The following is a 24,516-nucleotide window of genomic DNA, read 5'->3' as shown; positions in this document are numbered from 1 at the left end:
GGTGACGGCAGTAGTAATAATTGATAAGGAACAGCAACGCACTGGTCGTGCCCCGGTCCCCCTCCCCGGCGCCCCCAGTAAAATAATACGGACCAAGTCTCCTTGTATTTATACCCCCGCGTGTCTGTGTGTGGCCTGGCCCCATTCATCATTTGGCTCCCATTGCAGAACTCGCTCCATTTTTAAAATTATGCATGATAGAGACAATTTGGGTTTCCCCCACCTCTCCCTTGCCCTTGAAAGCAAGCCCTTGTCTCATTTGCATTTGCATTAAACCTCTGCTCTCTATAAGCTAAGCAAAGGGGAAGGACTTGAAGCCTATGGGATGGCTTTAGGGCTCTGCCCCTTGCTTTTGGCTCTCTCTCTCTCTTTCTCATTCTCTCTCGTGCTTTGATCTCTGCTTAACAACAGTAACGTCACAGGGACTATACAGGAGAGTTTTGTTGGAAGTTAGAAAGTTTTGCAGCCTCCAGAGGGCTGTAGCGGCAGTAGCAGAAGCAGCATCCAAGGGACTCCTGGAAGGGGAAGAGAGAGGGAGCGAGCGAGCGACTGACTCAGTCCCTCCTGCAGAAAAAACTGAGCGGAGACCACGGAGGCAGACATGGAACATCAGCTGCTGTGCTGCGAGGTGGAGACCATCCGACGAGCCTACCTGGATGCCAACCTCCTCAATGACAGGGTGCTGCAGACCATGCTGAAGGCGGAGGAGACCTGCTCGCCCTCCGTCTCCTACTTCAAGTGCGTGCAGAAAGAAATCTTGCCATATATGAGGAAAATAGTTGCCACTTGGATGCTGGAGGTTTGTATCTTTCGGGGGATTTATTTTTTCCTTTGCAAGCTTCGGCACCGAAATGAATTAAGGCGGAGAGCTGCCCCCCCATCTCCTGCGGCTCCCGGCGCCCCCCCTTCCCGAAATAAAGTTCCCCGGCGCGGCACACGTTGCTCCGGCTTCGGGTGTACGGAGGGGATGGGAACCGGGGTTCCGATCGCTGTCGCCGTTATTGTCGCTTCTTTATCCTCGGGTTCCGCCGCGGAGGAGCGGCGGACACCCCCCTTCCCCCTCACCCCCGGTAACACCGCGTCGCGGGGTCCGGGGGTGCCCCGGTGACTTTTCCGGCCGTCGGGGCAAAGCGGTACCGGCGGAGGGGAGCGCGGGGAAGAGCCGGTTCGGCCGGACCCCCCTCCGAGGAGCGGCCCCGGTTCCCGAGCCCCCGGCCGCGCCGGGAAACCATGCCAGTTAATTTTTTCTGGGGATTTTATTTTAAATTAATATCCTTGTACACGTATGCAAGTGGCTGCCCGTGCCAGTGTTATGCGCCATCTTTGTTCTTTTTTTATTTGCAAAGCAAAAGAAAAAAAAAAAGTGTTTATTAATCGAGAGAAAAAATTAAGAAAGTCCCGGGGAGCAAGCCAAGGGTGTGTGTTGCGGGGGGGAGAGCGGAGGAAAGGGCCGGAGGAAGAAGGTCGGGGGCCGGGGGACCCCGCTGGGGCTGCGGGCAGGGGGACCGGCCCGAGGGGCTCCGGCGTTTCTTGGGGGAGCTGCAGGGTGAAAGTTTCTTTGTTCAGCGCGAAGAGAGGCTGGAGCTGTGGTCACCCCTCAAAGGCACGCTTGTGCGCGGCGGCGATCTGCAAGGTCGCCTGGGAAAAGCGAGTTGGAAAGAGCCTCGTCCCCTGGAGGGACAAGTCTCGGGGGGCGCCCAGCGGGAGCCCCAGGGACTGGGCTACATTTTCATGCTTTTTCGGAAGGCCTGGGCGCCCGCGATCTATTTTTAATTAATTTTTGAAAGCGCAGCGCCCTGCCTCGCTCTGGGAAATGTCGCGCCCGGTTGTGCTGCAGGGCGAATAGGGAGGCGGTGAATTTCACTTCGGGGGGCTTCCCCGGAGCCCCCCAGGATGACCACGGCCACGGGGTTCGGTAAAGGACCCCCGCCGCTTCATTTTCAACCTTTTTTGAAAGCTCCACGGATTTTTTAAATATTTTTAAATATTTTTTGAAAAGATGACGTCTGGGGAAATGAGGCTGGACGCCACCTTTGTGTCTCGACCAGAGAGGGGAATCGGCAGCACAACGGCAAATTAGATGAAAAAATAAAAGCGAAATAAATAAATGCGGGGCCAAGCCTGGCCCTGCACCCCATTCCCAGGCACGGGGGGTCGCATTTTCCTCCGTTTTCCTTTTTCTTCCTTTTTAAAAAATTTGTCTTAGGGGCTGGAAGATGGGGACAGACCTCCTCTTCGATTCCCCCCCCCCCATTTTACCATGAATCGCCTGCGGATTTCTAACGCCACATTTCTCCCCACTTTGTCACTCGTGACTTTCTCTTTCATTTTCTTTGATGTCCCCGTTTTTCCATTTTTCATCCGTTTCCCCCAACTGCATTTCCCCCTTCGTCTCTTTCAACCTTGCCCTGCAAAGCCTGGGAGGTGGGGAGGGGGGGGAGGGAAGACAAGACAAGCCCAGTTTTCGCCTATATTAAATTATTCTTCAACGATCTCTCTCCTTCTTGCAGGTTTGCGAGGAGCAGAAGTGCGAAGAGGAAGTTTTCCCCTTGGCTATGAATTATTTGGACAGATTTTTGTCGTTCGAACCCCTCAAGAAAAGCCGATTGCAACTGCTGGGAGCTACCTGCATGTTTGTGGCTTCAAAAATGAAGGAAACTATTCCTCTGACCGCAGAAAAACTGTGCATTTATACAGATAACTCCATTAGACCCGACGAATTACTGGTAATTTCATGTTTAAACACCTCAGGAAAATAATAATAATAAAGCACAAAAAGCGCCTATTAGGAAGCCCCTGGACACTGGGGGGGCTGCCCCGCTGCCGGCAGCGGGTGGGAGCCGCTCCCCGCGGCCGCAGCAGCTGTGGCCCCACCGGGAGTGGCCTGGGATGGGCCGGGGGTCGGTCCGTACCGGGGGTGGCCGCATCATCCCCCCCCACCCCAAAATTCCGCACCCCCCCCAAATAACCGGAGCGGCCCCGACCGGACGCGGTTGGGCGTGGCGCGGGCGCCCCCTGGTGGCCCCGCGGGGGCACTGCGGGTCCCCCCCTGCACCCCCCGTCCGACCGGGGATCCGCCAGGGGAGGATCCGTGTGTGTGTGTGTGTGTGTGTGTGTGTGTGTGTGTGTGTGTCCCCATCCCAAAACCCCTCCGAGGCCTGAGTGTCCCGGCCGCGGATGCTGCCGGTCCAGCCGTGTTCGAGCGGAGCTAACCACATTTCCCCCTCTTCTCCTTCCTCTTCTCCTTCCCCCTTCCCTCCCTCTCTTGTCTTTGCAGCAAATGGAGCTGCTTCTGGTGAATAAGCTGAAATGGAATCTGGCTGCAATGACCCCCCACGATTTCATTGAACATTTCCTTACTAAAATGCCTCTGGCAGAGGACACCAAGCAGATCATCCGTAAACATGCTCAGACTTTTGTGGCTCTGTGCGCTACAGGTATGAGCCCTGCACGTTAAGCAAAGCGCGTCGCTCCCCTACACACCCCCTGGCTTGTAAAGCTTCCCGTAGCTGTTTGGTCTAAAAGCGAATTCACAGAGCTGCGGGGAGGTAATTTAAGCCCCGATTATTGCCCCTTGTTGTTTGCAGAAGGTGGATTACTTTGCAGAGGTAAGTTTGGTTTTGTTTTTTATTTTTCCAGAAGATACTTTGCTTCTGAGTCAAGTATGTGGTGCTGTCAGGGAGGGAGAAGTCCCCCCCTCTTTGTAGCTTAGGAGGATTTCTTTACCTCCGCGCACCGCGTTTTATGTGGGGGCTGCAAAAGGCTTACGGGGAATCCCTCCCCGCGTGGATCCATTCAGTTTTTAAAGGCGGAGGGAGATTTTGCTTGGTGAATAGCTCTGCGTGGGGTATTTTTCTTAAAAAAAACTCTTCAAGTTGCCTCTTCCCCCCCTCGGTCGGTGGCTGGTGGGTTGGAGGAGGGCCACGCGGCGCCGCGGCTTTCCTGGCACAGGACCCAGGCGCTGCCATCTGCGCCCTCCCGACCACGTGCTGCGCCGGAGCCATGTGCGGGGCCGGCCTCCAAAAGCGCCGACCGTTCGCTAAGCCAGGTTTGCAGAGGCCTGATCTTTGGTTTCAAGGGCACCGCGCGTGCACGCTGGTTCTTTGAAGTCCCCGTGTTGACTGTGGCGTGCGTGTGTGCGTTTGTACATGTACCGGCTTTACCCGCTGAACCCCAGCAAGAGGGGGAAACAGAAAAGGCGCAGAAGAATTCTCTCTGTTCTCCAGATCTCGCGGTTCCCACAGGACAGAGTGGAGGAGCGGGGACAAAAGAAGTTCTAGAGGGAAGATCCTCTGTTTAACCAAAACGTGTTCAGCATGTTTTCTTTTAGTATGGCGAGACCAGTGCGGGAATGGCAAAAGAATAAGGAAGGAAAAGCAGCCAAAGCAAATGTTCTTTTGCAGTAGCATGTAATGAGGAATGCCAGACACTCTGTTGACACTGATAAAAACGTAGTGTAAAGGAGATACAGCGCTTTACTAAATGTTAATATTCGGTAGCAGTTGTGCTAAAAAAAGAGATCAAGGCTGCATTTGGACTTGAGGGATCCACACTTGAAAACCTCGGTGGGATGTGTGTGGCCAATGGCAGAAATGAATGTTGTGTAGTTTATTTTCCAGAGATGGATCTGGTATAGAAAGATTGAAGAAAGACTGCAGGCACTCAGAAGAAACAAATTATTTCACAGTATCAGCCCTACTACAAGGCCTGTATATAGAACAACCAAGCCATAAAAGAGAAATTTATAAACACTGGCATTGCTCTTCATCTTGGGCCTAACATCAGCATAACGGGCAGTTCGTAAATTAGATTGCCTGGAATAATGCTCGGTGTTCGGAGCGCTACAACCTTCAAACATCCTTCAAACTACCTGCAGCAACATTTTGGGAAAATCAGACATAACTCTGCATGCCAGATTCTACCAGATAAGGCTGCTACGACTCCGAATGCGCGATTCGCTGAGTTTGAAGCTTCCTCGGCTGTTCGCTAAAAAGAGCAGCTACCTGTGCTCCCCTTTGGATACGGGGATGTTTAACCTAGGTTGTTGTGCTGGCAATGACAGGGATGAAAACAAGAGTAGTTCAAAGGTTGGAGACTTGCTAAGAGTCCAGTACTTTGATCTACTGTCGGTGTTGTTATGTTTCTTTTAGGAAGCACATCCAGAGCCTTTATTTAACACTGCTACACGCCACAGCTGGAGAATGGATCAGTAAATGAGAACCATGTTCTGGGAGTTTGACTTAGGTTTTAAAAAAAGCAGTGCTGAGCTCACCAGGACTGGGGCCCTCTTCAGCTCCCTACTGAAGTTGGGAATATTGCCTGGGGAAGGAGCGCTCAGGAAGGCTGCCACGAGGCTCTCTGTGTTTTCACTGTTATTTTTGGATGTCAGGATTTTTCTCTACCTCTTGCTTTCCTTCATGACTTCTTTTGTTGGCTAGTGAAGATCACATGTGGCTTAAGTAGCATCTGGACTTTGCTTTGCTGTCGCTGGGTTGTGTCGTGTTTTTCCCGTTGCCAAAATGAACCGGGATGGACCTGCAAACGCGTCGCGCTGCCTGGATGCTGGGGGGCGCAATCCAAAGTCCGCTGGAAACACTGACACTCGATCAAGTGGCCTCGGGGGCAAGTGCATTTTATCCTTTGCTTGAAGCACAGCCCGCGTCCTCTGCTGTAACGGAGGGTCTCCTAAAAAGAGACAGCAAAATAATTCTCGCTTAGAAATTGTGGCTTAACAAGGTGAAGGCTGTGGAAGTGTTTGTAGATGAGCGTTATGCGTGTGCTCCAGAAAGAGAAGGTTACGCCGCAAGGTGAAATCGAGGGGAATTCCTTCTAAGCTCCCTCTTCAGTTGTGTGGCTGGTAGAAGTGGATTTGTTTGATTTGGTTTAGTTTTCGAAAAATCCATTTTCACCAAAGGATGTCTTTGTGCTGTGGTGGGTTCGGGAGAAAAAGCACCCAAAAAAAAAATACCAGGGGTTGTTTGAAGTTAAGACATAATTGAGCTTAATGAATGGGGCTTTGGCATGGCCGAGCAAGGCAGGGAGAGCTCAAAAAGAAGCAGGCCTCTTTTGGCCCAAGTTAAGACCAGTGTTGAGGGAGAACTGCAGCTCTATACAAGCATAACAATGAATAGCAACAAATATTGGAGCTTCAGCATTTCATTATGTTCCTCTGGTTATCAAAACATACCGGGCTCCTTTCATATTATTATTATTATTGCTATTATTATTGTTGTGGCTTTCCTCCTCTCCGATGGAGAAAGCAAGATCCCCCTTTGAAACGAGCGCGTTACAATTCTCCTATTCTCCGGCCTTTATAAAATTGGAAGTCTCAAGGTATGCGACCAGTTGGAACCTGTTGCATCTTGCAGCAAGTGATTTATGTTCGCAGTTTTGATTTGCCTCAATGAAAAGATTTTCATTCATAGCCCCCAGCTCTCCAGACGGATGGAATTGCTGCTCCATTTAAAAAGGAAAAGGGGTGACTCGCCTTGTTAGGAATTTTTTTTAAAGCGCTGCAGCGCCTATATGCCTGCTTTGTCCTCCCTTCAGGGTGGCTGGCATTCTTCTCTCTCCTCCCCCTCCTCTCTCTCTCCCTCTCTCTCTTTTTAACAACGCTGAAGTTGTTTATTCTTTTTGGATGAAGTCTCAGATAGGCTACTGGGGATGTGTGCTTCAATTGATGGGGCCCCCTACCCCATTGTGGCTGTGTCAGGTCTAATTCATCTCACCGAAGCCCCCTTGTTCCTGAGCGCTCAATAGCGCAAGATGAGGCGATGGAGGCTGACAATGATGCCACACTCTTCACTTGGGGGCATCCAATTACAGGCGAGAGGGGCCCCCTGATTAATATGCTGAAATTAGTGGCCTCTGCCACAAATAATTCCTTGTTGAGTTGCAACAAAAAGGCAGTCCATGCTGCTTGTCTGGAGTGGTTATAGGGACAGACGCAAACTGGTCATTTAAACTTCATTATCACTTTTCCACCTTGGAAAGAATGAGGGTGTGACTATGAATTCATGTTCTTGTTTACTGCTCCGTTTAAAAGAAGAACGCAAATATTCATCCCAAACGTGATCCTGTCAGGACAGGCTCATTAAACGGACACATTTTGGTCGTGTTCTGTTTGTGGAGCTCAGGAAATAAGTGTCGCGAACGCGGTGCCACCGTACCCCTCTGAGCAACCCAATCTTGGTGGCATTGATGCTTGCGCACCGAAATCCCTCATTTCTGCAGTCTACCTGCGAGCGGGTATCAGTGTTTCTGTTAGGGGACTGGCTTTGGAATGTGTGCTGTGTCCATAAGCGGTCTGGACTGCTTTGATTTCTGGGAATGACAGAAGCTTGCGAGAAGGTGGGTGTATGTATCTGGGCGGATTAGGAAATGGGGATAAACGGAATGTATTTTAAGCGTAGTAAAATAAATGAGGTGACTTTAGATCCAGCTCGCCTTTTTCCTGGCAGCGCATCACAAAAGTTTGGCCACAGTTCATCGTATCGGTTAAATTCTGAAGGTTCATAGAACACTGGGCGAAATGCCCCTTTGAAGGTGGGTATTGGTCAGGGCCACAATGGAGTGTCAGAGGTGTGTGAATGGATCCAGAGAGAGGACTTTCATAGAGTCCCCAAGGCTTTAGTTTCCCTGGTAAAACATTTACACAAAAGTTATTTTATCATAATAAAGGAGATGCATGATTTAATACTTAAACTGTTCCACTGAGCCCTCTAAGCTGTCCATTCCTTTGATTTCATTCAAGGGTTTGACAGATGGTTTATATTTTTTCAGCCCAGAGGAAGTTGTATTCTGATAAAAGCTGAAGGAATGTATCTCAGGTTCTGGTGTATAATGCGGCGTTTCCCTTTTCTTCCTCACAAAATCAGACGTTTACTTGTGCCACTTACTTCCTTTGTTTCTGATTCTCCTCCAAGGTGTACACCGCCACGGATCAAACGCATTCCTGTTCGGCAGAAAGAGCCTTAGCATTAAAATGTGGATTATTCTTATTAAAAACAAAACAAAACAAAATCCAAACCCATGCTAAATGGCAGAGATAGCCCCTTAAGGAATCATGGGAGTGGCTTTGTGGAGAGACCTACAGCAATGCAGTCTGGAAGGGGGCCCAGCCTCTTGTCAGCATGGTGTCACATCAGAATGTAACTGATTGTCCGCCAATTCTTGGGACCCCCGTCACTTAGTTATGCCACATTTACATTAAATCCCTGTTGCCAGGATGGATGGCAGCCACTGACAAGAGACTAGGTTGAGACAAAGCATTTTTAAGATGAAACCTTAATTTAAATATGGATTATCTGCCTCCTGACAGGGTTAAGCTGTCTTTTTCTTTTCTTTTTGTTGATGTTGTTGTTCATTAAAGCTATATTCCTTTGAATGCCAGTGCCAAGGTTTCTGCTTTAAAGGCCGCAAGGACTCCTTATTAGCGAGCACCTTGGATCTGATCATGCGAAGCATTTAAGAATACGGACAGGTTTTCTCAGATGTATGGCGCCATTGACCCCAGTGCCATTATTCACATTATTTAACATTTGAAGAACGGGGGCCCTGCTTATGATAAAAATACCTCGAAATGATGAATGGCCTCCCAGGCTTAGTGCTAGGAAGGGCTACTCGCTGGAGCACAGTTGCTCATGTGGAGCAGCGTTTACAGGTTTGGACCTGTAACACTTTTAGAGCAGGAGGCGCCTTTCTGCTCACCATTTTCCCTGCCTTTTCGGATGCAGTAGTTGGCTGGTAGAAGAGTGTATGTGTATGGGCAGGCTTCTCCTAAAGCAATAATTTCAGTCTTTTATTTTATTTTTCTCTCCTTTCTTCATACAGATATTAAATTTATTTCAAACCCACCCTCCATGATCGCGGCTGGCAGTGTGGTAGCAGCTGTGCAAGGCCTGCATCTGGGGAACACTAACACTTTCCTCTCCTATCAATGCCTCACACATTTCCTATCACAAGTTATCAAATGTGACCCGGTAAGTGACTCTTTTTCTCTCGGTTCATCTCCTGCCTTAGAGTTTTAAGAATGAACGCCTGCTTGCTGCCTGGTAGCTTATCTGATGGTAAATCTCGATATAAAGTTAAACCTCAGAGTGGGATTTTTGAAAATGTTGTCTTGTCCGTCCTGGTTATTCAGCTGTCTTTATATCCATTAATAATCAGTGACGACCACATCCGGCGCTGATGTTTGTATCTGACAAAGCAAAGGGAACCCTGCATCTGTTTAGGACGTCGCACAGGCTGTGTTTGGTTGTAGGTAATGAAACCAGGGGTCTATGTAAAACAAACCTTGGAAAATAAGATGAGGAAATAGTTACTGAGACCTCGCGGTATCTCTGACCTTATCTTTGACCATTCTCGAGGCCTTTTATTGTGCCAAGTGGTGTGAAAAAGCCCTTCTTAAAAGAGTTCTAATGATCTAATTTGGTTTATTACGTGCTAGACCTGCACAGTAGCCGGTATTGAATTCCTTTTCGGAACAAATGCTTGTCCCACGACTTTCTGACAAGGTAGACGGTCCTCACAGGACTCTCCTTTTGCCCCGCAGCTTCCAGGAGATGCACATCAGTAACTAGTGAGCAATAAACCTTTCATGAGTGAATGGGCCAGGAAGGGAGCCGACAAGGAAGACCTAAAGTCAATGATCCATGTCATAATGGTGTGTGAAGTTGGGGCAGAGTTGAGCTTTGTTTTGTAACAATGTGGAAGACCAATAAATAGATGCTTTAAAAAGGTTCTTGTGAGGTCTCCAAGCGCTGGACAATGAGTCAAATAAAGACAACTCTGTGGTTAGCGGGCAGAATCTTGGAGGTGCTGTTAAATTATTTTAGATGTTAGTAATTTAAATACATAGAGAGCTGTGCTAGCCCAGACACTGCAGAAGTGGGTTTGTATAATTGGGCTTTGTTGACAGGACTGAGTGATTTCTGGAAAGATGAATGCATCATAATTATTCACAAAAGAATATTTTACTTTTGATAGACTATGTGAAACAATTGCTGACAAATATCTCAGCTTATTATTTTGATCACTTTAACAGCGCCTCGCTATTGGGCACGTTATTTTTGCCATTTATATTCCTGCAGCTAAAGTAATATGGATCCAGTGCTGAAATGTTAAATACTCTTAAGAACTTCAAATGCTGAAATAAAATGCTGCTCGGTCTGGCACGTACATGTAATGCTTTTAGTCCGTTTGCGAACAATGTAGATATTTCAGTGTATGGTTGGCCACTATCCAATGCAAGATATTTGAAGCAGGTACTGGGGAAAAAATATCTGTTCTGATAGTATCTGATTCAAACAACATTATTTAATCATTCCTGATACAGAGCGTTGAAGTAGGTTCCCTCACATCTTAGAGAACAGCAGCATGTCCTTATGTGACTTGGTTGCATGGCAGAGCTCTTTTAAAAGAAAATAAAGTAGTTTCAGCAAAAAGGAGAATTCTTGCTTGTTTCTATTGTCGCTGCAAGGCCACAATCTGTATGACCTGAACTTAAAGTTAGTAGCTTTAAAAGTAACTAACTCCCCTCTGGCTTTCATTACTAAATACAGTTATGTGTTAGAGCAGCTAGAGATAGAAGTAAGGCTTTTGTATAGGTTGCTACAGAAAATAAGCATCATAAAATTATATCTATGTGTATGTGTGATGATGTGTTCTTAATGGAATAAGGGAACAGCATCTTTCACTACTATTGCTTGGAGTAAACTGCTCGGTTTCCTACACAGCATGATTCTCCTGCATAGAGAATTTCCCGTAAGATTTGTCATCCTTGGTAACAAATGCTACTCCCACGATCTCATTTCACTACCGTGTATATGAAGCTTGTTACTCCACAGAGATGGTTCCCCTTGTCAAACCACAGAGGTGAACGCGCTTTATATTGGACGGTCTTGAAATACGAAGAGCGTGCGTTAGAACCCGGCTCCCATTCTCCCTGATTATCTATTAGCTACAGCAGCGGGGCTGTCGGATTTCAGGTTACATAATTACACTTTTTTACCTTTAGTCTCAAAGAAAGCTGAATCTAAAGTAAAATGAATATCACCTGATTGGAATTCCTTTATGGTTCATGTTTACGTTGGTAGGAGTCCAATTTCCCATTTTGCCTTTGATCAGGGGTAATTAGAAGTCAGATAATCACAATTAGAAGTCTTGGGCTGTCTTCCATCATTCTATTCTTGACCCCATCATCCAAACAGATTGAATTTTACCTGACATTCATTTCCAGGCCAGAAATTTGCTAAACTAGATTAGATTGGGTTTCCACGCTGTCTGTTAGAACACTGGAATTCGTCTGCCTGCCCCTACTCAGAGGCACCTTCAAACATGTGCTCGTTATCCAGACAGGTCCGGCACTAACAAAGCATTTCCAAGCAGCTTCTTTTTGTTGTTGTTGTTGGTTTCCTTTAGTATCTGACCCTGGAGCCCGATCATGTCTCCTGTGTGTGTTAAAGGTATTTGACCACATCGGTTAAACTAGCGAGCCTTTCTTTTCTTTTCTCACTGAGGAGCTTAATTAATCCAGGAAGGGTTTATGACCTCGAACAAACTGTGGGCATTGAAAATTTGGGTAGTGAAGCAGAAAAGTTGTTGGGAGAAGTTATCAGAGCAACACTCAAGTTTTGTATTTGCTGTTGAGCGTTGTGAAGTACTGAGAAAGAAAACAGCTTTGGTGAGCTTCTTCACAGTGAATTTTATATTTTGCAGTTATTTTTGCTAATACATTGCTGCAGACAAACTATTCATCTAATAGTCATCTCAATAAGAAATGAACAGAAACGCTTAAAACATTAAAAAATATTGTTCATCCAACTGCAGCTTAAGATGTAGTCTGTTCATAATAAATGGTAAAGATTATGTTTTTAAAACATACAGTTACAACATGCTGTACGCTGAGAATCTCACAGGGAAAACAACTCTGTGGTCAAAAATTACCTTTAAATTACATAGTCCTATGCAATTATTCATGACTGGACTCCAGAGGGAGAATAGGTATTTATAGAAATTCCTTTGAATGGTTTTAGTTTGCAGAGCTCCAAAGCACTATATGCAAATGGTTAGGATTAAAAATAAGAATTACCAAACAAGCTCCCCTTCTGCAAAAAATAGGGTTTGCTTGGAAATCTGTTGGCGTTCAGTTCGGAACACCGAACACGCCACCTTGTTAAAACACAATTATCCTCAAAAGTGCCTGGATTCTTAAAAAATACCTAAACCTGTACTCCTGTACTGCTCTTTAATACATCTGATTCCAAGTGTGACTGAGGTCTGTGGTCCAGGACCTGCAAGTAGAAGCTTTACAGTCAGGATTGATCCGTCATACGTTGAGAAGGGGCGAAAGGACTTCACAGAGACCTTATTGTGAAGGGCAGAGGTATGTCGGAGCCCAAGGCATGATGACTTCAGGATATGAGGCGTTTCTTTTTGTCATTTAAAACGCTGTGTGTCTCTGTCAAGAGGAAATATTACACTAGGGTTTAAACCAGAAAAGGTCATAGGTTATGTGTTTTCAGTGAGCTGTAACTGATGGTCTGATCTGCTTAGAGGTAGGATTAACCTCCCTCTCTCTCAGAAAGGACTCGCAGAGAATTGTTTGCTTGGGTTTCTAATCTTATTTTACCCCAAATGCCATGTGCCCTTATTGGTGGCAGAGGAGATTCTTGTGGTAGTGGAATCAGTGAAAAGCTGGTAGATCACACAAGAAGCCTCTGAATGAAGGCAGAATTGAAACTGGGAAAAAAAGAAAACAGCAGGCAGGTCACCCTCTCAGGAAAACAACATTCATTCTCAGTCATGCACATCCTAACACTTTTGACGGCAATTTATCATGGAAGACTGGGTTCACCGCAAGGGCTAACACATGTCATAGGTTAAATCAGAAAAGGCAATCCTGAAAGGCAACTTCAAAGTCCTTAATACACAGAGTTAAATATGTTGGGGAAAAGCTTACGATGTTTGTTATAAAGATAGGAGTAAACAGCAGGCTGGAGGAAATTTGGCAAAACACAGCGTGATTGTTTTGCCTATTTAAGGCACCATTTGTGGCGTTGCAATGGCTCTGAGGAATGCAGAAAGTTGAACAGGTTGAACTAACGGGGGCCGTCTCCAGTTGCTGTGGATCGATAAGTATTGGAGATATCTGCTCAGACTAAGGTGTAATGCCTGGGGGAAGTTACCTTTCCCCACAGGAGGTGTGATCTGCTGGCTGCTTTATGCTTGGAATTCACACCAAAGTCTGTGCACCCTCCTGAATATTCAGCTCCGAGATAACACTTTTGAAGCCAGGGAAAGAGATCTCACCTTGAGATTTCAGGGTGAACGCAGTAGCAAACTGAAAGCTTGGCAGCCCTTTGTAACGCGTGCTTGCAAAGATGTTTAGTGTTGCTTCTGAAAGATCTCTCCATTTTGGGGTCATACAGTCCGGTACATTTTTCTGTGCAGATGCTTTTGGAGTTAGAAATCAGTTGGCTGACCTGAGCTGCAGGCAACTTTGGGCATGTTTATCTAAATCTATACACGGCACTTCTATCTAAGAACTTTATATTATTGGAACTCAGCCTGGGAACATCACTGTTGGTGACCATCACTTCTAGTAGACCGTAATGCCCAAGTGTAAATCATTACAGCATTGGCAACACTTGGACCGCTTGACTCCAGCCCAGTTTCTTGTCTTTGCAGCTCCACTCGCTTAATTTTGATTGATTCATGCTGCTGTCCAGGCTGTTCCAAAAGGTGTAAAAGGACAGTGATGTAGAAAATACAGAGAAGTGTTAACAGCACAGGCAGGAAAGTAGTAGCGCAAACTAGAACATCTTGGTGCGTCAAGGTCCTGCCTGGGTTAGTTACTACGTGTGTCGTTGTAGTGGAGCATCCATCACATTCACTTGTAGACCTGTGGGCTGAGACTTAACAACAAAACAGCCTCGGTTTGTCCAGAGGACCATCTATGGAGATGCTCACCTTGGCCATTAGATAGAAGATGAGAAGAGTCAGTTGGCATCCTGCAGAAAACGGGGTAGCTTGTCCAATCCATGCGCTGTTCCGTGTTTCTCAGACTCCTTTGAGTCTGCCGCCCTCCCAGATTAACTTGATTATATTTCTCTTGCTTTTTCAAGAAACGGTGTTTGGTCTGTGATCTTATTTCTAAAGGACCCTTGGGTCTTTCTCTCCTTCCGTTTAATCTTCTCTAGGATTGTTTACGAGCCTGCCAAGAACAGATTGAGTCCCTCCTCGAATCCAGTCTACGTCAGGCACAGCAGCACAACGTATCTTCAGAAACAAAGACTGTAGAGGATGAAGCAGACCTTTCCTGCACACCTACCGATGTGCGAGATGTGAACATTTAAGAGGACTTCTTCTAAAGGCTTTGCTTGGCGAGAAAAAGCAGACAAAGAAAGGGCATCTGAGAAGGAATCAGCAGCAGGATCTCCCCCCCAGAAACCCTTTTCTCCAGGACATTTTTATACCAGAAGGGAAAACCAGTCTTGTTCTATTTTTTCTTGCTCTGTCTCCCTTCCATCTGTGACTACAAACAAATAAACAACAAAAAAATACCCCAAAAACTGTCTTAAAAAAAAAAAAGAAAAAAATAGTATTTGCATTACCCCCAGGGGTTTGTGCTACAAAAATAGAGGATTTTATACAATAATAATCAACTAGTTTTTATATTAAAGTGTTCTTGTCTGTATGTTGTAAAAATAGGCATTAACACACAAAATGTCTCCAGGGGAGGTATTAGATTTGATTTCTTACATATAAAACAAATCAACCAACCATTTTTAAAGTAGAAGAGGTTTGTTTTTTGTTTTGTTTTTAGACAGTAAATGAAATATTCTCTTTTTTTTTTTTTCTTTAAAAAGCATAGCTTTAACGCAGTTCTAGGCTTTTCTGTATCTTGCTTGCTTATGCATTTAGTCACTTTATATTTCATCTGTAAATGTTTATTTTATTTCCTTAGGTTTTTTTTTTTATCCTCTTCACCTTATAAATGGTTAACGTAACCCATAAGTTAGTGTATGTTAGTATGCAGCATTATTATATGTTAATCTTTTTGTGCCTGTGGATTGCCTGGGCATAAGGCATTTGTAGGGTTCCAGCTTAGCATTGTTGGGAAAGGCCAATGTACTACTCATACGATACTCTATTATATAAAGAGAAACCGAAATAGTGACATAATATATTATATTTTTGTAATCTTCATATTTTTGTAGTTACCTGTGTAAAAATGCTGGTCTGACCCCACAGATATTCAGCCTAATTATGGTCAGGTTCAATCCACAGTTCAGTCTTTGTTTGTTTGTTATATTCTAAAACCATTCCATTCAAAGCACTTTCAGTCCATTAGATATAGGAAATACATTCTTTTATTGTGTGGGATTTATTTTTCTTTTTTTTAATGGAATGGTTTGGAAATATATAAGTGCTTGTTCGCAAGGTTGGAATTGCAAAGCAAGTGCATTTAACTATGGTGTTAGAGGAGAGGTGACTTCTTTTTGCCGAAGGTTGTGTTCCAGCGAGAGAAATTGCATTCACAAATTGCCAGGATATCTTCCTATCCTTTTCTATAGAAAAGCTGAAGTTTAGAATCCTTTGGTGCCAACTCATCGTTATAAATTAGGGGCCTTAAAGGTTCACGTATAGGACACATAGTTTAAGGATTGTCGCTAGATGTTCTACAACTGAAGGTTTTTAAACACTAAAATATATAATTTATAGTTAAGGCTAAAAAGAATATTTATTGCAGAGGATGTTCGTAAGGCCAGTATGATTTGTAAAATAATGCAATCGCCCCTTTGTAAAAACAAGGATCTTTCTACCCTTGATGGCGCAGTTTTAACACAGCTTATTAAAGAAATAAAGGACACGCTTCAAAGAACAAACCCAAAACAAAGCCGGCGATTTGGCCCCTTCCTATACATTTTCAAAAGCAGTCTAACCATGAAAAGAACGCCATAGTTAATAGATATGAAAATTGGAGTACTTGAAAGAAGTTCTTATTCCAGTATATGCCCCATTTTTTTTTATTTAGCTACAAATAGAAAATTTGCACATCTTGGCTATGTATCTTTTTATTATTATTTTAGAAAGTAGCTGAAGAGACGTGGACATAGCTGTTGAAGTTGACGCTCGAGGAGAATGTGATGGTGAAATGTATGTGAGAAAAATGCCGCTAAGGTGTTGATTGTAAAAAAAAAAAAAACAACGGAAAAAAACAATTAAAAAAAAGGAAAAAAGAAAATTAAAATTAAAAAAAAAAAAAAAGAGAAAAAAAGAGAAAAGAAAAGGAGTGGATGCTCCATTTTTATTGAGCTGCTATGGATAAATTCCCAGCATGGTTTGAAAAAAAAATTAACATTGCTTTTCTGTATCTTTGTCATTGTGTTTTGCTGCTATTTTGTGGATCATTTTTTTTTGTTTTGTTATACAATGTCATATACTGCCATGTTATAGTTTTAATTTTCTCATAGAAAATTATATTATTGACATCATTTTTTTTTTTTTGTAGATTTTTTTATGTGATCAGTTTTTACTTAATGTGATTACTGCTCTATTCCAAAAAGGTTCCTGTTTCACAATACCTCATACTTCAGTTACCCGTGTCTAGACCAGGTTTTAATGTTCGTACACAGTGCCTCATAGTTCTACTGCAAACGGAAATGCATCGAACGTTATTCTGAATGGGTCTCGCGATTTGCAACTAGGTTGCGTTAATTTAAAAACAGCAGACATTTCAGAAGATCGAGTAATGTCATTCTTTTTTTTGTGTGTGGTTCCACATTTTATAAAGCTGGATTCTTTGTCTGATCTGGGGTTTATTATCATAGTAGTTTTAAGCTGTGTTATTAGCCACATTGATATATGAAAGGTGCATTATAATATAACTCTTGTGTGCCACCTGATGTGGTTTCCCCTCAGCTGGGACGCATCATTTGGTATGATAGGTTATTATCTGGAACTCTAAGTATTTTGTGTGTTTATTCTGTTATGATATACTAGGGGTTTTTTTTTTGTTTGTTTTGTGTTTTTTTTTTTTTTTTAATTATAGCATAATGCTAATTTAAAAAGCCTGTAAATCTCATAAATAAGCCAGCTAACAGAGTTGTATGCTGAAGAATAATCTAGCTGTTGCCTGTATGCTGCTAAACCAAAACAGAATTAGAACTCATTTTGAGGCAAATGCAGTTAAGATCCTACATAGTGCGTAAATAAAGCATTGCAATGCTACTAGCAGTCGCAGGACCCAGGAGGACTGGATACATTCTGTCCAAATTTCAGGAACATTTTTTACTGCTTACCTCATAAAACACTTCTGTTCGTGGCATCTCTGTGTCTCTGAACCAAACATGATTATTAAGTTAGTGCTCGTTGGTTTATTATGTGTTACACTGAGTGGCAGTGCGTACTGCAGATGTCTTTTAAATATTGTTATGTACTAAAAGGCCAAATCCAGATAAGTGGGTTCAAGTGCCAACAGAGATGCTTTATTTGTCACGTTGTTATAACAATCTGTAGTAAGCAAGCAATTCAGATTTGTACATTTTTATATTGTACTTATTGGCATCACTGGTCTGAAATGCACATTTTCACCAACAGACCTGTAACAGACGAAGTTTCCAGCAAAAAAAACTAAAGTCTAGAAATAAAATTGGTAAAACCCAATGTCTGCTTCTTGTCATTTATTTTTCTATTGCTTTCACAAATGCTGAATGGTAGGAACTACCTGATGCTGCGAGTAAACCACGTGGCGCTTTCTGGTTTTGACTTTCCGTGCTTTAATAGCCGAAAAACCTCCTGTTGTCATTTCAGGAAACCGTAGGTGTTTTTAGCAACGGGTAAGTGACTGCCTGTCACAGTAATGTGTATTTTTAAAGCAAGTGATGAGAGTAAAATACCATTCAGTGGTTCATGCCAATAAAAGGTAAAATAAAGTAGGAGCTGGATGCTACAGAATGCTTATTTCTATTTATTTATCAGTGTAAGGTTTTGTGTCCTGGAGTACCTTTACAGAAGACAGTTTAAGAGCAGTGAGGTTCATCTGCTTGCTTTTCCATTCCTTCCCCTCATGCACAGCTTTTGTATCTTAGCATTGTATCACTAAAATAATAAGGAATAAACCGGAAAACTGTAAAAGCCTATTATAAATACATTAAAAAGAACTAGACCTAGAAGGACAGAAATTATATATATATATTACATATATATAATTATATGTATATTTTATATATATATGACTATAAATTGAGAAGCAACTATAACCTGTGTTACAGTTCATGTTCCAAAGTATCTCTGAAAACTAGGGATGCACATTATTAATTATTACCAGACCTGAACACAGCAGAAACAGCTTATTGTTAGTGGAGATGGTCAAGCTTCTAACCTATGAATTTGACTGCTTACCCTATGAAAATATTTCTGCTTTAATTAAAAAAACAATCCATGTAAAACGTCCAGTGCTTGGCTCTCATTTTGCAAAGAGTTTTCCCATTGACTAAACTTCGCATTACAACTGATTCAATGCCGTAAGTACAGCAAAGGAAATAAAGAATGAATCTCCTGAGATTAACACGTAGTCTAGCGCAAAATGTGCAGTTACTAATAGATGGGAAACCATTTGCATAAGAAGAATCCCGGTCGCGCTTCTATCACCTTGCATTTTCTCAGTCATTTCTGATGGAAACCTGAAGCATGTGGGCTACCATAAAATGACAGATCAGGCGGGTAAAGTAATATCAGTACATCCTGGGGTCTATAATTTTATGCCATTTAAAATGAGGAGTTCCTCAACATGGTCAAGTTACGCTGCTTGGCCGCCGAGGAACATTCGTATAGCAGCCAAAGATCTGAACTAGATTCACAGTGACTTGAAATACAGCTCAAGACAAAGCTTAAACTGGACTCAGTCAAGAACGCCTCATTCCATTTAAGCCCATATAATCAGCTCTGTTACTTAGATTTTCCTTCTCTCAAACACCATCTCTAAATGCAGACTACTAAATTTGAATGTTGGGTGAACTATGCCAGTATTAGTCACATTGCAAAGGGCAGGAAGACAAGAATGTGGCAAGAAAAACAATTTACTATAGGCTGCAAAAAATATGCACGTTCAGCTAGGCTACGCTGCAGCTTATTAAAGGGAAAAATACTCTATTTTCCCTTGTACACAGAAAAACCTCCAAAAACCCTCAAAAAATCCCCTCAGTTCCATTGCTGAGCTCAGACTGATTGACAAGCTTGGACCTTTTATGAACACTTAAATTCACACTCTTTATTAAAGAAATAACAAGATCTGTTAAATGTAAAAACTTGGATTCCACTTCCACTCAAGCGCATCTGGGATTTTAAGTGATAGAAAATTCCAGAAGATAGAGAAGAAAGTGATGCTTGGAGCTATTATTTCAAAGGAGTCATAGGAGTGACCCAGGCATGTAGGCTCGATACCCTAATAAAGATTCCTGGCAACGTCATTGAAAAGCTACAATGGGACAAAGGCAGTAAAGCTATAAATGATGGCGTTTTAACGAATTCCTGCCAGCATCATTTTATGGGAAATATATCTCTTCAGACAAACATGGGATTTTTACAATCCCACAGATAAAATTGATTCTAGTAACTGGATTGGCATGGCAAACAGAGATTCCCATCTGGCTTTTGAGTTCCACACAATATTCCAATCAAATGATGAGAAAGGTATTACAAATTGGTCAGCTGGTTTGCACCGATAACGTGAGACTTGCCAGACTTTGGATTTTGTTCTTTAGGGTCAAAGTGTACAAATTCAGGGGCAGGGCAGAAGTTACCCCTTTGTTTCTTTAATGCAATAGATAATTAAGAGGAAAAACGGAAATAGTTACTTGATGATCCTATTAGCAGCTGAAGAGCCCTACTTAAACTGTCCTACTTCTTGCCTGTGTGAGGACTTCGTATTAAAAAGCCTCGTATTTCAGGGAAGTCACTAAGAATTCACATCCAGCATTTTCCTGAGGGCTCTTACCTGAAGAGGGAACTACTGGCAGAAAGACTCTGTGCTCACAGGCAGCATCTCTGCTCCATGTGGTCCCTGCCGATGCGGGAGCATCACCCGCAGTGCGTGGGCAACATCTGCTCCTGGGTACACACCACGGAGCTCCTGAAGCTATTTTTAATGTGGTCTTCAGAGCATCAATTCCTTCAAAGAATAGCCCCAAATGTTTTCGGAGTGGTCACTACCATACATAGATCAACAACAGCTTTTTACTTGTCTCAAGTCACCTCTCTGGACACAGGAGGTTGTGTTTAGTGGCTGCGAGAGGTCTCCTTTCTTACGCAAAAGGAAAAAAGAAAATCCATATGCGTGGATTTTTATGGCTCACGCTACTTGTCTTACTTACGACAACATCCTTGCAGAAATACAACAATCAGTGTTTATTTCTGATTAAAAAAACCCAAATAAATAGCAATCCCCAGCAAAACCAGAATAACAGTCTGTCCACTCACTCGAAGACTACAGCAGAAAATTATTTTCCTATCATATTCAAAATACATGCTAACAGACAGTCAGAGTGCAATCTTCCCTGCTAATATGTCTGTCAAGGGGTGAAGCCTACCTGAAAGCCACCTGCCCAGTCAAATGAGACCTCGACTACAGCTGCTCAGCTCTGACTAATCTGGCATGAGCTGGAAAACAAAGAAGCAAAATAAGAACTTAGGCAACTCTTGCTAAGTTCACACTTGGTAACACAATTGGGGTGGGTGACCAGAGGGTGATAGGAATTTCTTCCCCACCAGCAATTGGCTTCAGATATGGAAAAAGTCAGAGAGAATGGCCTGGAAGTGCTTGTGCTGACAAATACGTATATAAAGCAGTAATTGGTTAAGAGGGTAACCCCTTGGGGTTGGAGAGAGCTCCAGGTACAGGTATCTAATACCATCAGGAAAGTGAACCGAAGGAGGAATTGCTACATGCACAGGTCACGCTCCAGGCCAGGACCTGATGCATGGACTCTTCTCCTGGGTCCACGTGGTGAAGCTCTAGAGCTTTGATTTGTACACATAGCGTGTGCATCACAGAATGGCGCTTGCTCTCCACTCACCATTCCCAACCTGCTAAGTACCTTTCAGATTATATGTGGCCAAGTGGTGCGGTTCTGTTATTTCATCCACCCCACCTGACTGCCCCGTGACGCTTGTCTTAATCCACTCGCAATGTATATTCCATTAAATCCCTGCTCCTCTAGGACAGCTACACATTCCTCACGCTAAGTATGTTATTTGTAACATTAGCACTGGTTTTCAAGGAGCAGGGCTGAGATGGACAAAGCATTTAACAAGGGCCACTAAACCCCCACTAGAGCATTACGACAAGAGTGACCCAGTGTCCTAAGTCACTATTCTGATGGCAAACTGTCTGAAACGGTCAATTGAGCTTTTTGATATTTTATTCCTCCTTTTATTAGATGTTATCGCTATAGGTTGTTTGAATACAGGGTATTATTTTTGAGCAGCTTTTTTGCTCCTTGAACACCCACAGGCCACAGTTCTTTCCATTTGGTTGCTGGCCACTTTAAATATGAAGCTCTGATATACTGTTATGTATGCTGTTAAATATAGCTATGTTCTCTTTATATGCACACGTAACATCTTCCCAAGATTTCCAGAAGGCATCAGCAATTATTTACTCCAAAGTAAACATTATTGCTTATAAACAAGATAGAGTTATTTCACATTTTTTACTCAATATTTGTGTAGCTGATTCAGTCATTCACTATGAGCATTTTGTTCCTTTTAGACAGCACACATATCAGCCACACATTAATCCCGGTTTCTCTTTTCATGGAGACCCTTGGACTGCAAAGGATGAGAAAAGTTCCTCCCTTACGGACAATATTTTTCCAATATAAGTTAAAAACTTCATCTGCCTTCACTTCTGCATGATAGTGCTGAACGGAGTCAAACAAATACATGCAAAGCCTCACACGTTTGTGGAAACACCAGTGTTCTCTCACCCTCAAACAACTTTCCAATTATCTAAATATATTAATAGCCCTCCGTGTTTTTAAATTCCTCTGTAAACCTGTTTCAGGTGTCTTCAGGGATCTCTTCCCACTTCTCCTGAAGGAGAATTTCAGGCAAATCACAAGTCAAAGCTCCTTGAAAAAATCTTTCCACATTTTTCACTAACACGATGTGTTTCTTTCCCATTAGTTTGAGACATCGTGATGCTACTGGACTTCCAAGAAGTTTGTCCTCATCTTATTGCATAAGAGAACTTAAAAGAAGGCCAAGATATACAACTATAATGAGCCAGATTCTCGACATGAGCTTCTAACAATGTACCTATGGTGAAGCAGGGTTATGAATTCCCAAACTGTGCTATAATCATTCTCCGTCTTACTTGGGTGTTCTGCATGCGACACATAAAATGATGCCATAAATCCAAGTGGGTTTAGGTTTACAGTGCATTTGACTACAGCACAGCCAAGGAAATACACTGCAGACATAACCTCTAGCTCTGCTTAAAAGTGATGGATTATTATAGCGATTCCTAGTTTCAAATAGTAATTTGGTTTTTAACTTGTATTTCAGAAACTGTCGAGTGCTTATTAACAGTAACTTCTGTATGTGTGGGTTTTTTTAAAGGAGGTAAATGGGGTCTCAAAAATTCAATGTCTGCACATACATTGCGGAAAAAAAAAAAGCCAGTTTAGAGAACAATGTAGGCATGTGTTTTTAAACTACTGTTCGTGCAGTCTGGTCAGGACTGTGTGACACAGTATACAATGTTTTGTCATCCAAGGAATGTCTTTGATCAAGAGTTTATGCAAGAAGGAAAAAAAAGCCATGAAACCCTAATCCGTTCCCACAGTCCAGTAAACGTGAGCTGGACAAACAGTGGACAATAGCAGTAAAGCTTGCTGCTGGAACAATAGCTGCAACTACAAAAATTAAAGGGTTGCTGACTCACAGTTCCTACTATCAAGAAAAGATTCCACGCGGTGTTGATTATTCCCCAGAATCCTGAAGATGCTTAAGGTTAAAAATGGTAATTACTACTACATTGAGATAAAAGCGCAAAATGTACTGCTGAACAATCAAAAAAAGGAAAGATAGTGACAAATACTGATGTCGATTCTGTCCAGTACAGAGTCAGGATGGAGACACTGAATAATCATCTTTCTGCCTAAACATTTTGCTAAAATAAACTTTGTCATTTTACGACAAACAAATACCAGTTCAATTCTTTCAATGAGTATCCCACTCCTTCACGCCATCCATACAAATTCTGCACAACTACCATCAAGCTTTCTAGCTTTTCAAGACAAAAGCTATGTGCTATTCCTTATACCCATTCAGAAATCTGCAGGTAATTTTGCCAAGCCAAAAACACACACAGAATTACACATTACTGGTCAATCACACGTTTACATGAAATAAACAACTAAAAACATTGTATAGCAAGCCACTTCGGAATTAACTTGCACTTTTTACGGCTGATTTTTTTTTTACCTTTCATATATTTAATGAGAATGAACAGGTACTATTTTACGTTAATAAAGATTTCCCAAGTCTCCTATGTTGGCTGTATTTCAGATAAGCTTAGTGACCACATGTCTTTCCGCATAGTATTACATCACTTGGTAAAGCAAAGTACTTGAAGAATCTTAGGATGAAAAATGCTGCAAGAATGTAATTATTATACTCAGGGAATAAACACTTCTGTGATTAAGGCAGGAATATTCAGTGTGATGCCAAAGAGATATTCAAGTTAGCTACATATGAATAAACTGTATAAGCGGTGTTGAAACAGAACTTATTTGGATCTGTAACAGCATTGTACATCAGTACATATCCATATTTTCAAGTCTGCAGGGAATGAATTCACTGTAGTCAGAGTTTACCTTTCTCTGCTGATGCCTCAAAACTCACTATTTCTTGTACTCATCACATACCACAGAAAAAAGAAATTACAAGTCTTCTGGACTGCAATGATCTCAGCACACTAGCAGTAAATTAGCTTTGTATCCACCTTTTAATAAAATCCTGTATTCCACAGTTTCAGCTGGCAGATGATGATGAAGAAACAAAACAAGCTCCAACGCAGCCCAGGCAAGCCAGAAATTTGTAAGTGAAATGTTTCAAACACTCCTCCCTGACTACTGAGCAATAACTAGAGATGACGAATCCAGCGATACGTTTTTAAGTCTTAACAACTTCAATAAATTTAGCAGAAATTTTCTACTGTAACTGGTATTAACAAATCACGTGCTTCTGCAAAATCTCAAACCTGTTTGACTGTACAGCACAGAACCACAACGTCTAAGTCCCACCTAATTAATAGCCAGTATTATCATTTACAAGATCATTTCCACCTGGTCTTTAAAGCAACGCTTAGGTTGCAGAGTCAAGCATTCGAACCAGGAAATATCTGAATGACCGTTGTCCATAAAACCTTTCTTCATCCTCTCTGTGCACAGATCTTCTGATAGTCTTTAATTACAGTGTAACACTTGCTTCCACCAGAGTCCTGAC

At 42.8% G+C, this 24,516-nt stretch overlaps 2 protein-coding genes across 5 annotated transcripts in view; one reads left to right on the top strand and one right to left on the bottom strand.

The window, feature by feature from the left end:
• Positions 1-263: 263 nt before the first annotated feature.
• CCND1 (cyclin D1) lies at positions 264-17,670 on the top strand. Its single transcript, XM_065840079.2, has 5 exons — positions 264-799; positions 2,511-2,726; positions 3,278-3,437; positions 8,833-8,981; positions 14,202-17,670. Exons 1-5 carry the CDS (start codon positions 602-604, stop codon positions 14,355-14,357), a joined length of 879 nt encoding a protein of 292 aa, XP_065696151.1. The 5' UTR covers positions 264-601; the 3' UTR covers positions 14,358-17,670.
• The window catches only part of LTO1 (LTO1 maturation factor of ABCE1), a 28,022-nt gene continuing 7,898 nt past the window's right edge, over positions 4,393-24,516 (bottom strand). Inside the window, exons 1-4 of one of the 4 annotated variants that reach the window (XM_071808804.1) lie at positions 13,972-14,353; positions 13,312-13,731; positions 7,899-7,954; positions 4,393-5,685 (exon numbers count right to left, since the gene is read on the bottom strand). In XM_071808804.1, coding sequence (XP_071664905.1) covers positions 5,456-5,685; positions 7,899-7,954; positions 13,312-13,415 — 390 coding nt within the window. In that variant the 5' untranslated portion in view covers positions 13,416-13,731; positions 13,972-14,353 and the 3' untranslated portion in view covers positions 4,393-5,455. Of the gene's footprint in view, positions 5,686-7,898; positions 7,955-13,311; positions 13,774-13,971; positions 14,354-24,516 lie in introns of those variants that run through there. The other 3 variants (XM_071808803.1, XM_071808802.1, XM_065840081.2) reach the window with 3 other exon arrangements.

The sequence above is a fragment of the Patagioenas fasciata genome, chromosome 5, assembly GCF_037038585.1.
Source record: "Patagioenas fasciata isolate bPatFas1 chromosome 5, bPatFas1.hap1, whole genome shotgun sequence".
In the NCBI taxonomy this organism is placed as follows: Eukaryota; Metazoa; Chordata; class Aves; order Columbiformes; family Columbidae; genus Patagioenas; species Patagioenas fasciata.
Note: the sequence above shows the minus strand (reverse complement) of the source record. Positions and strands in the feature narration are given on the sequence as shown.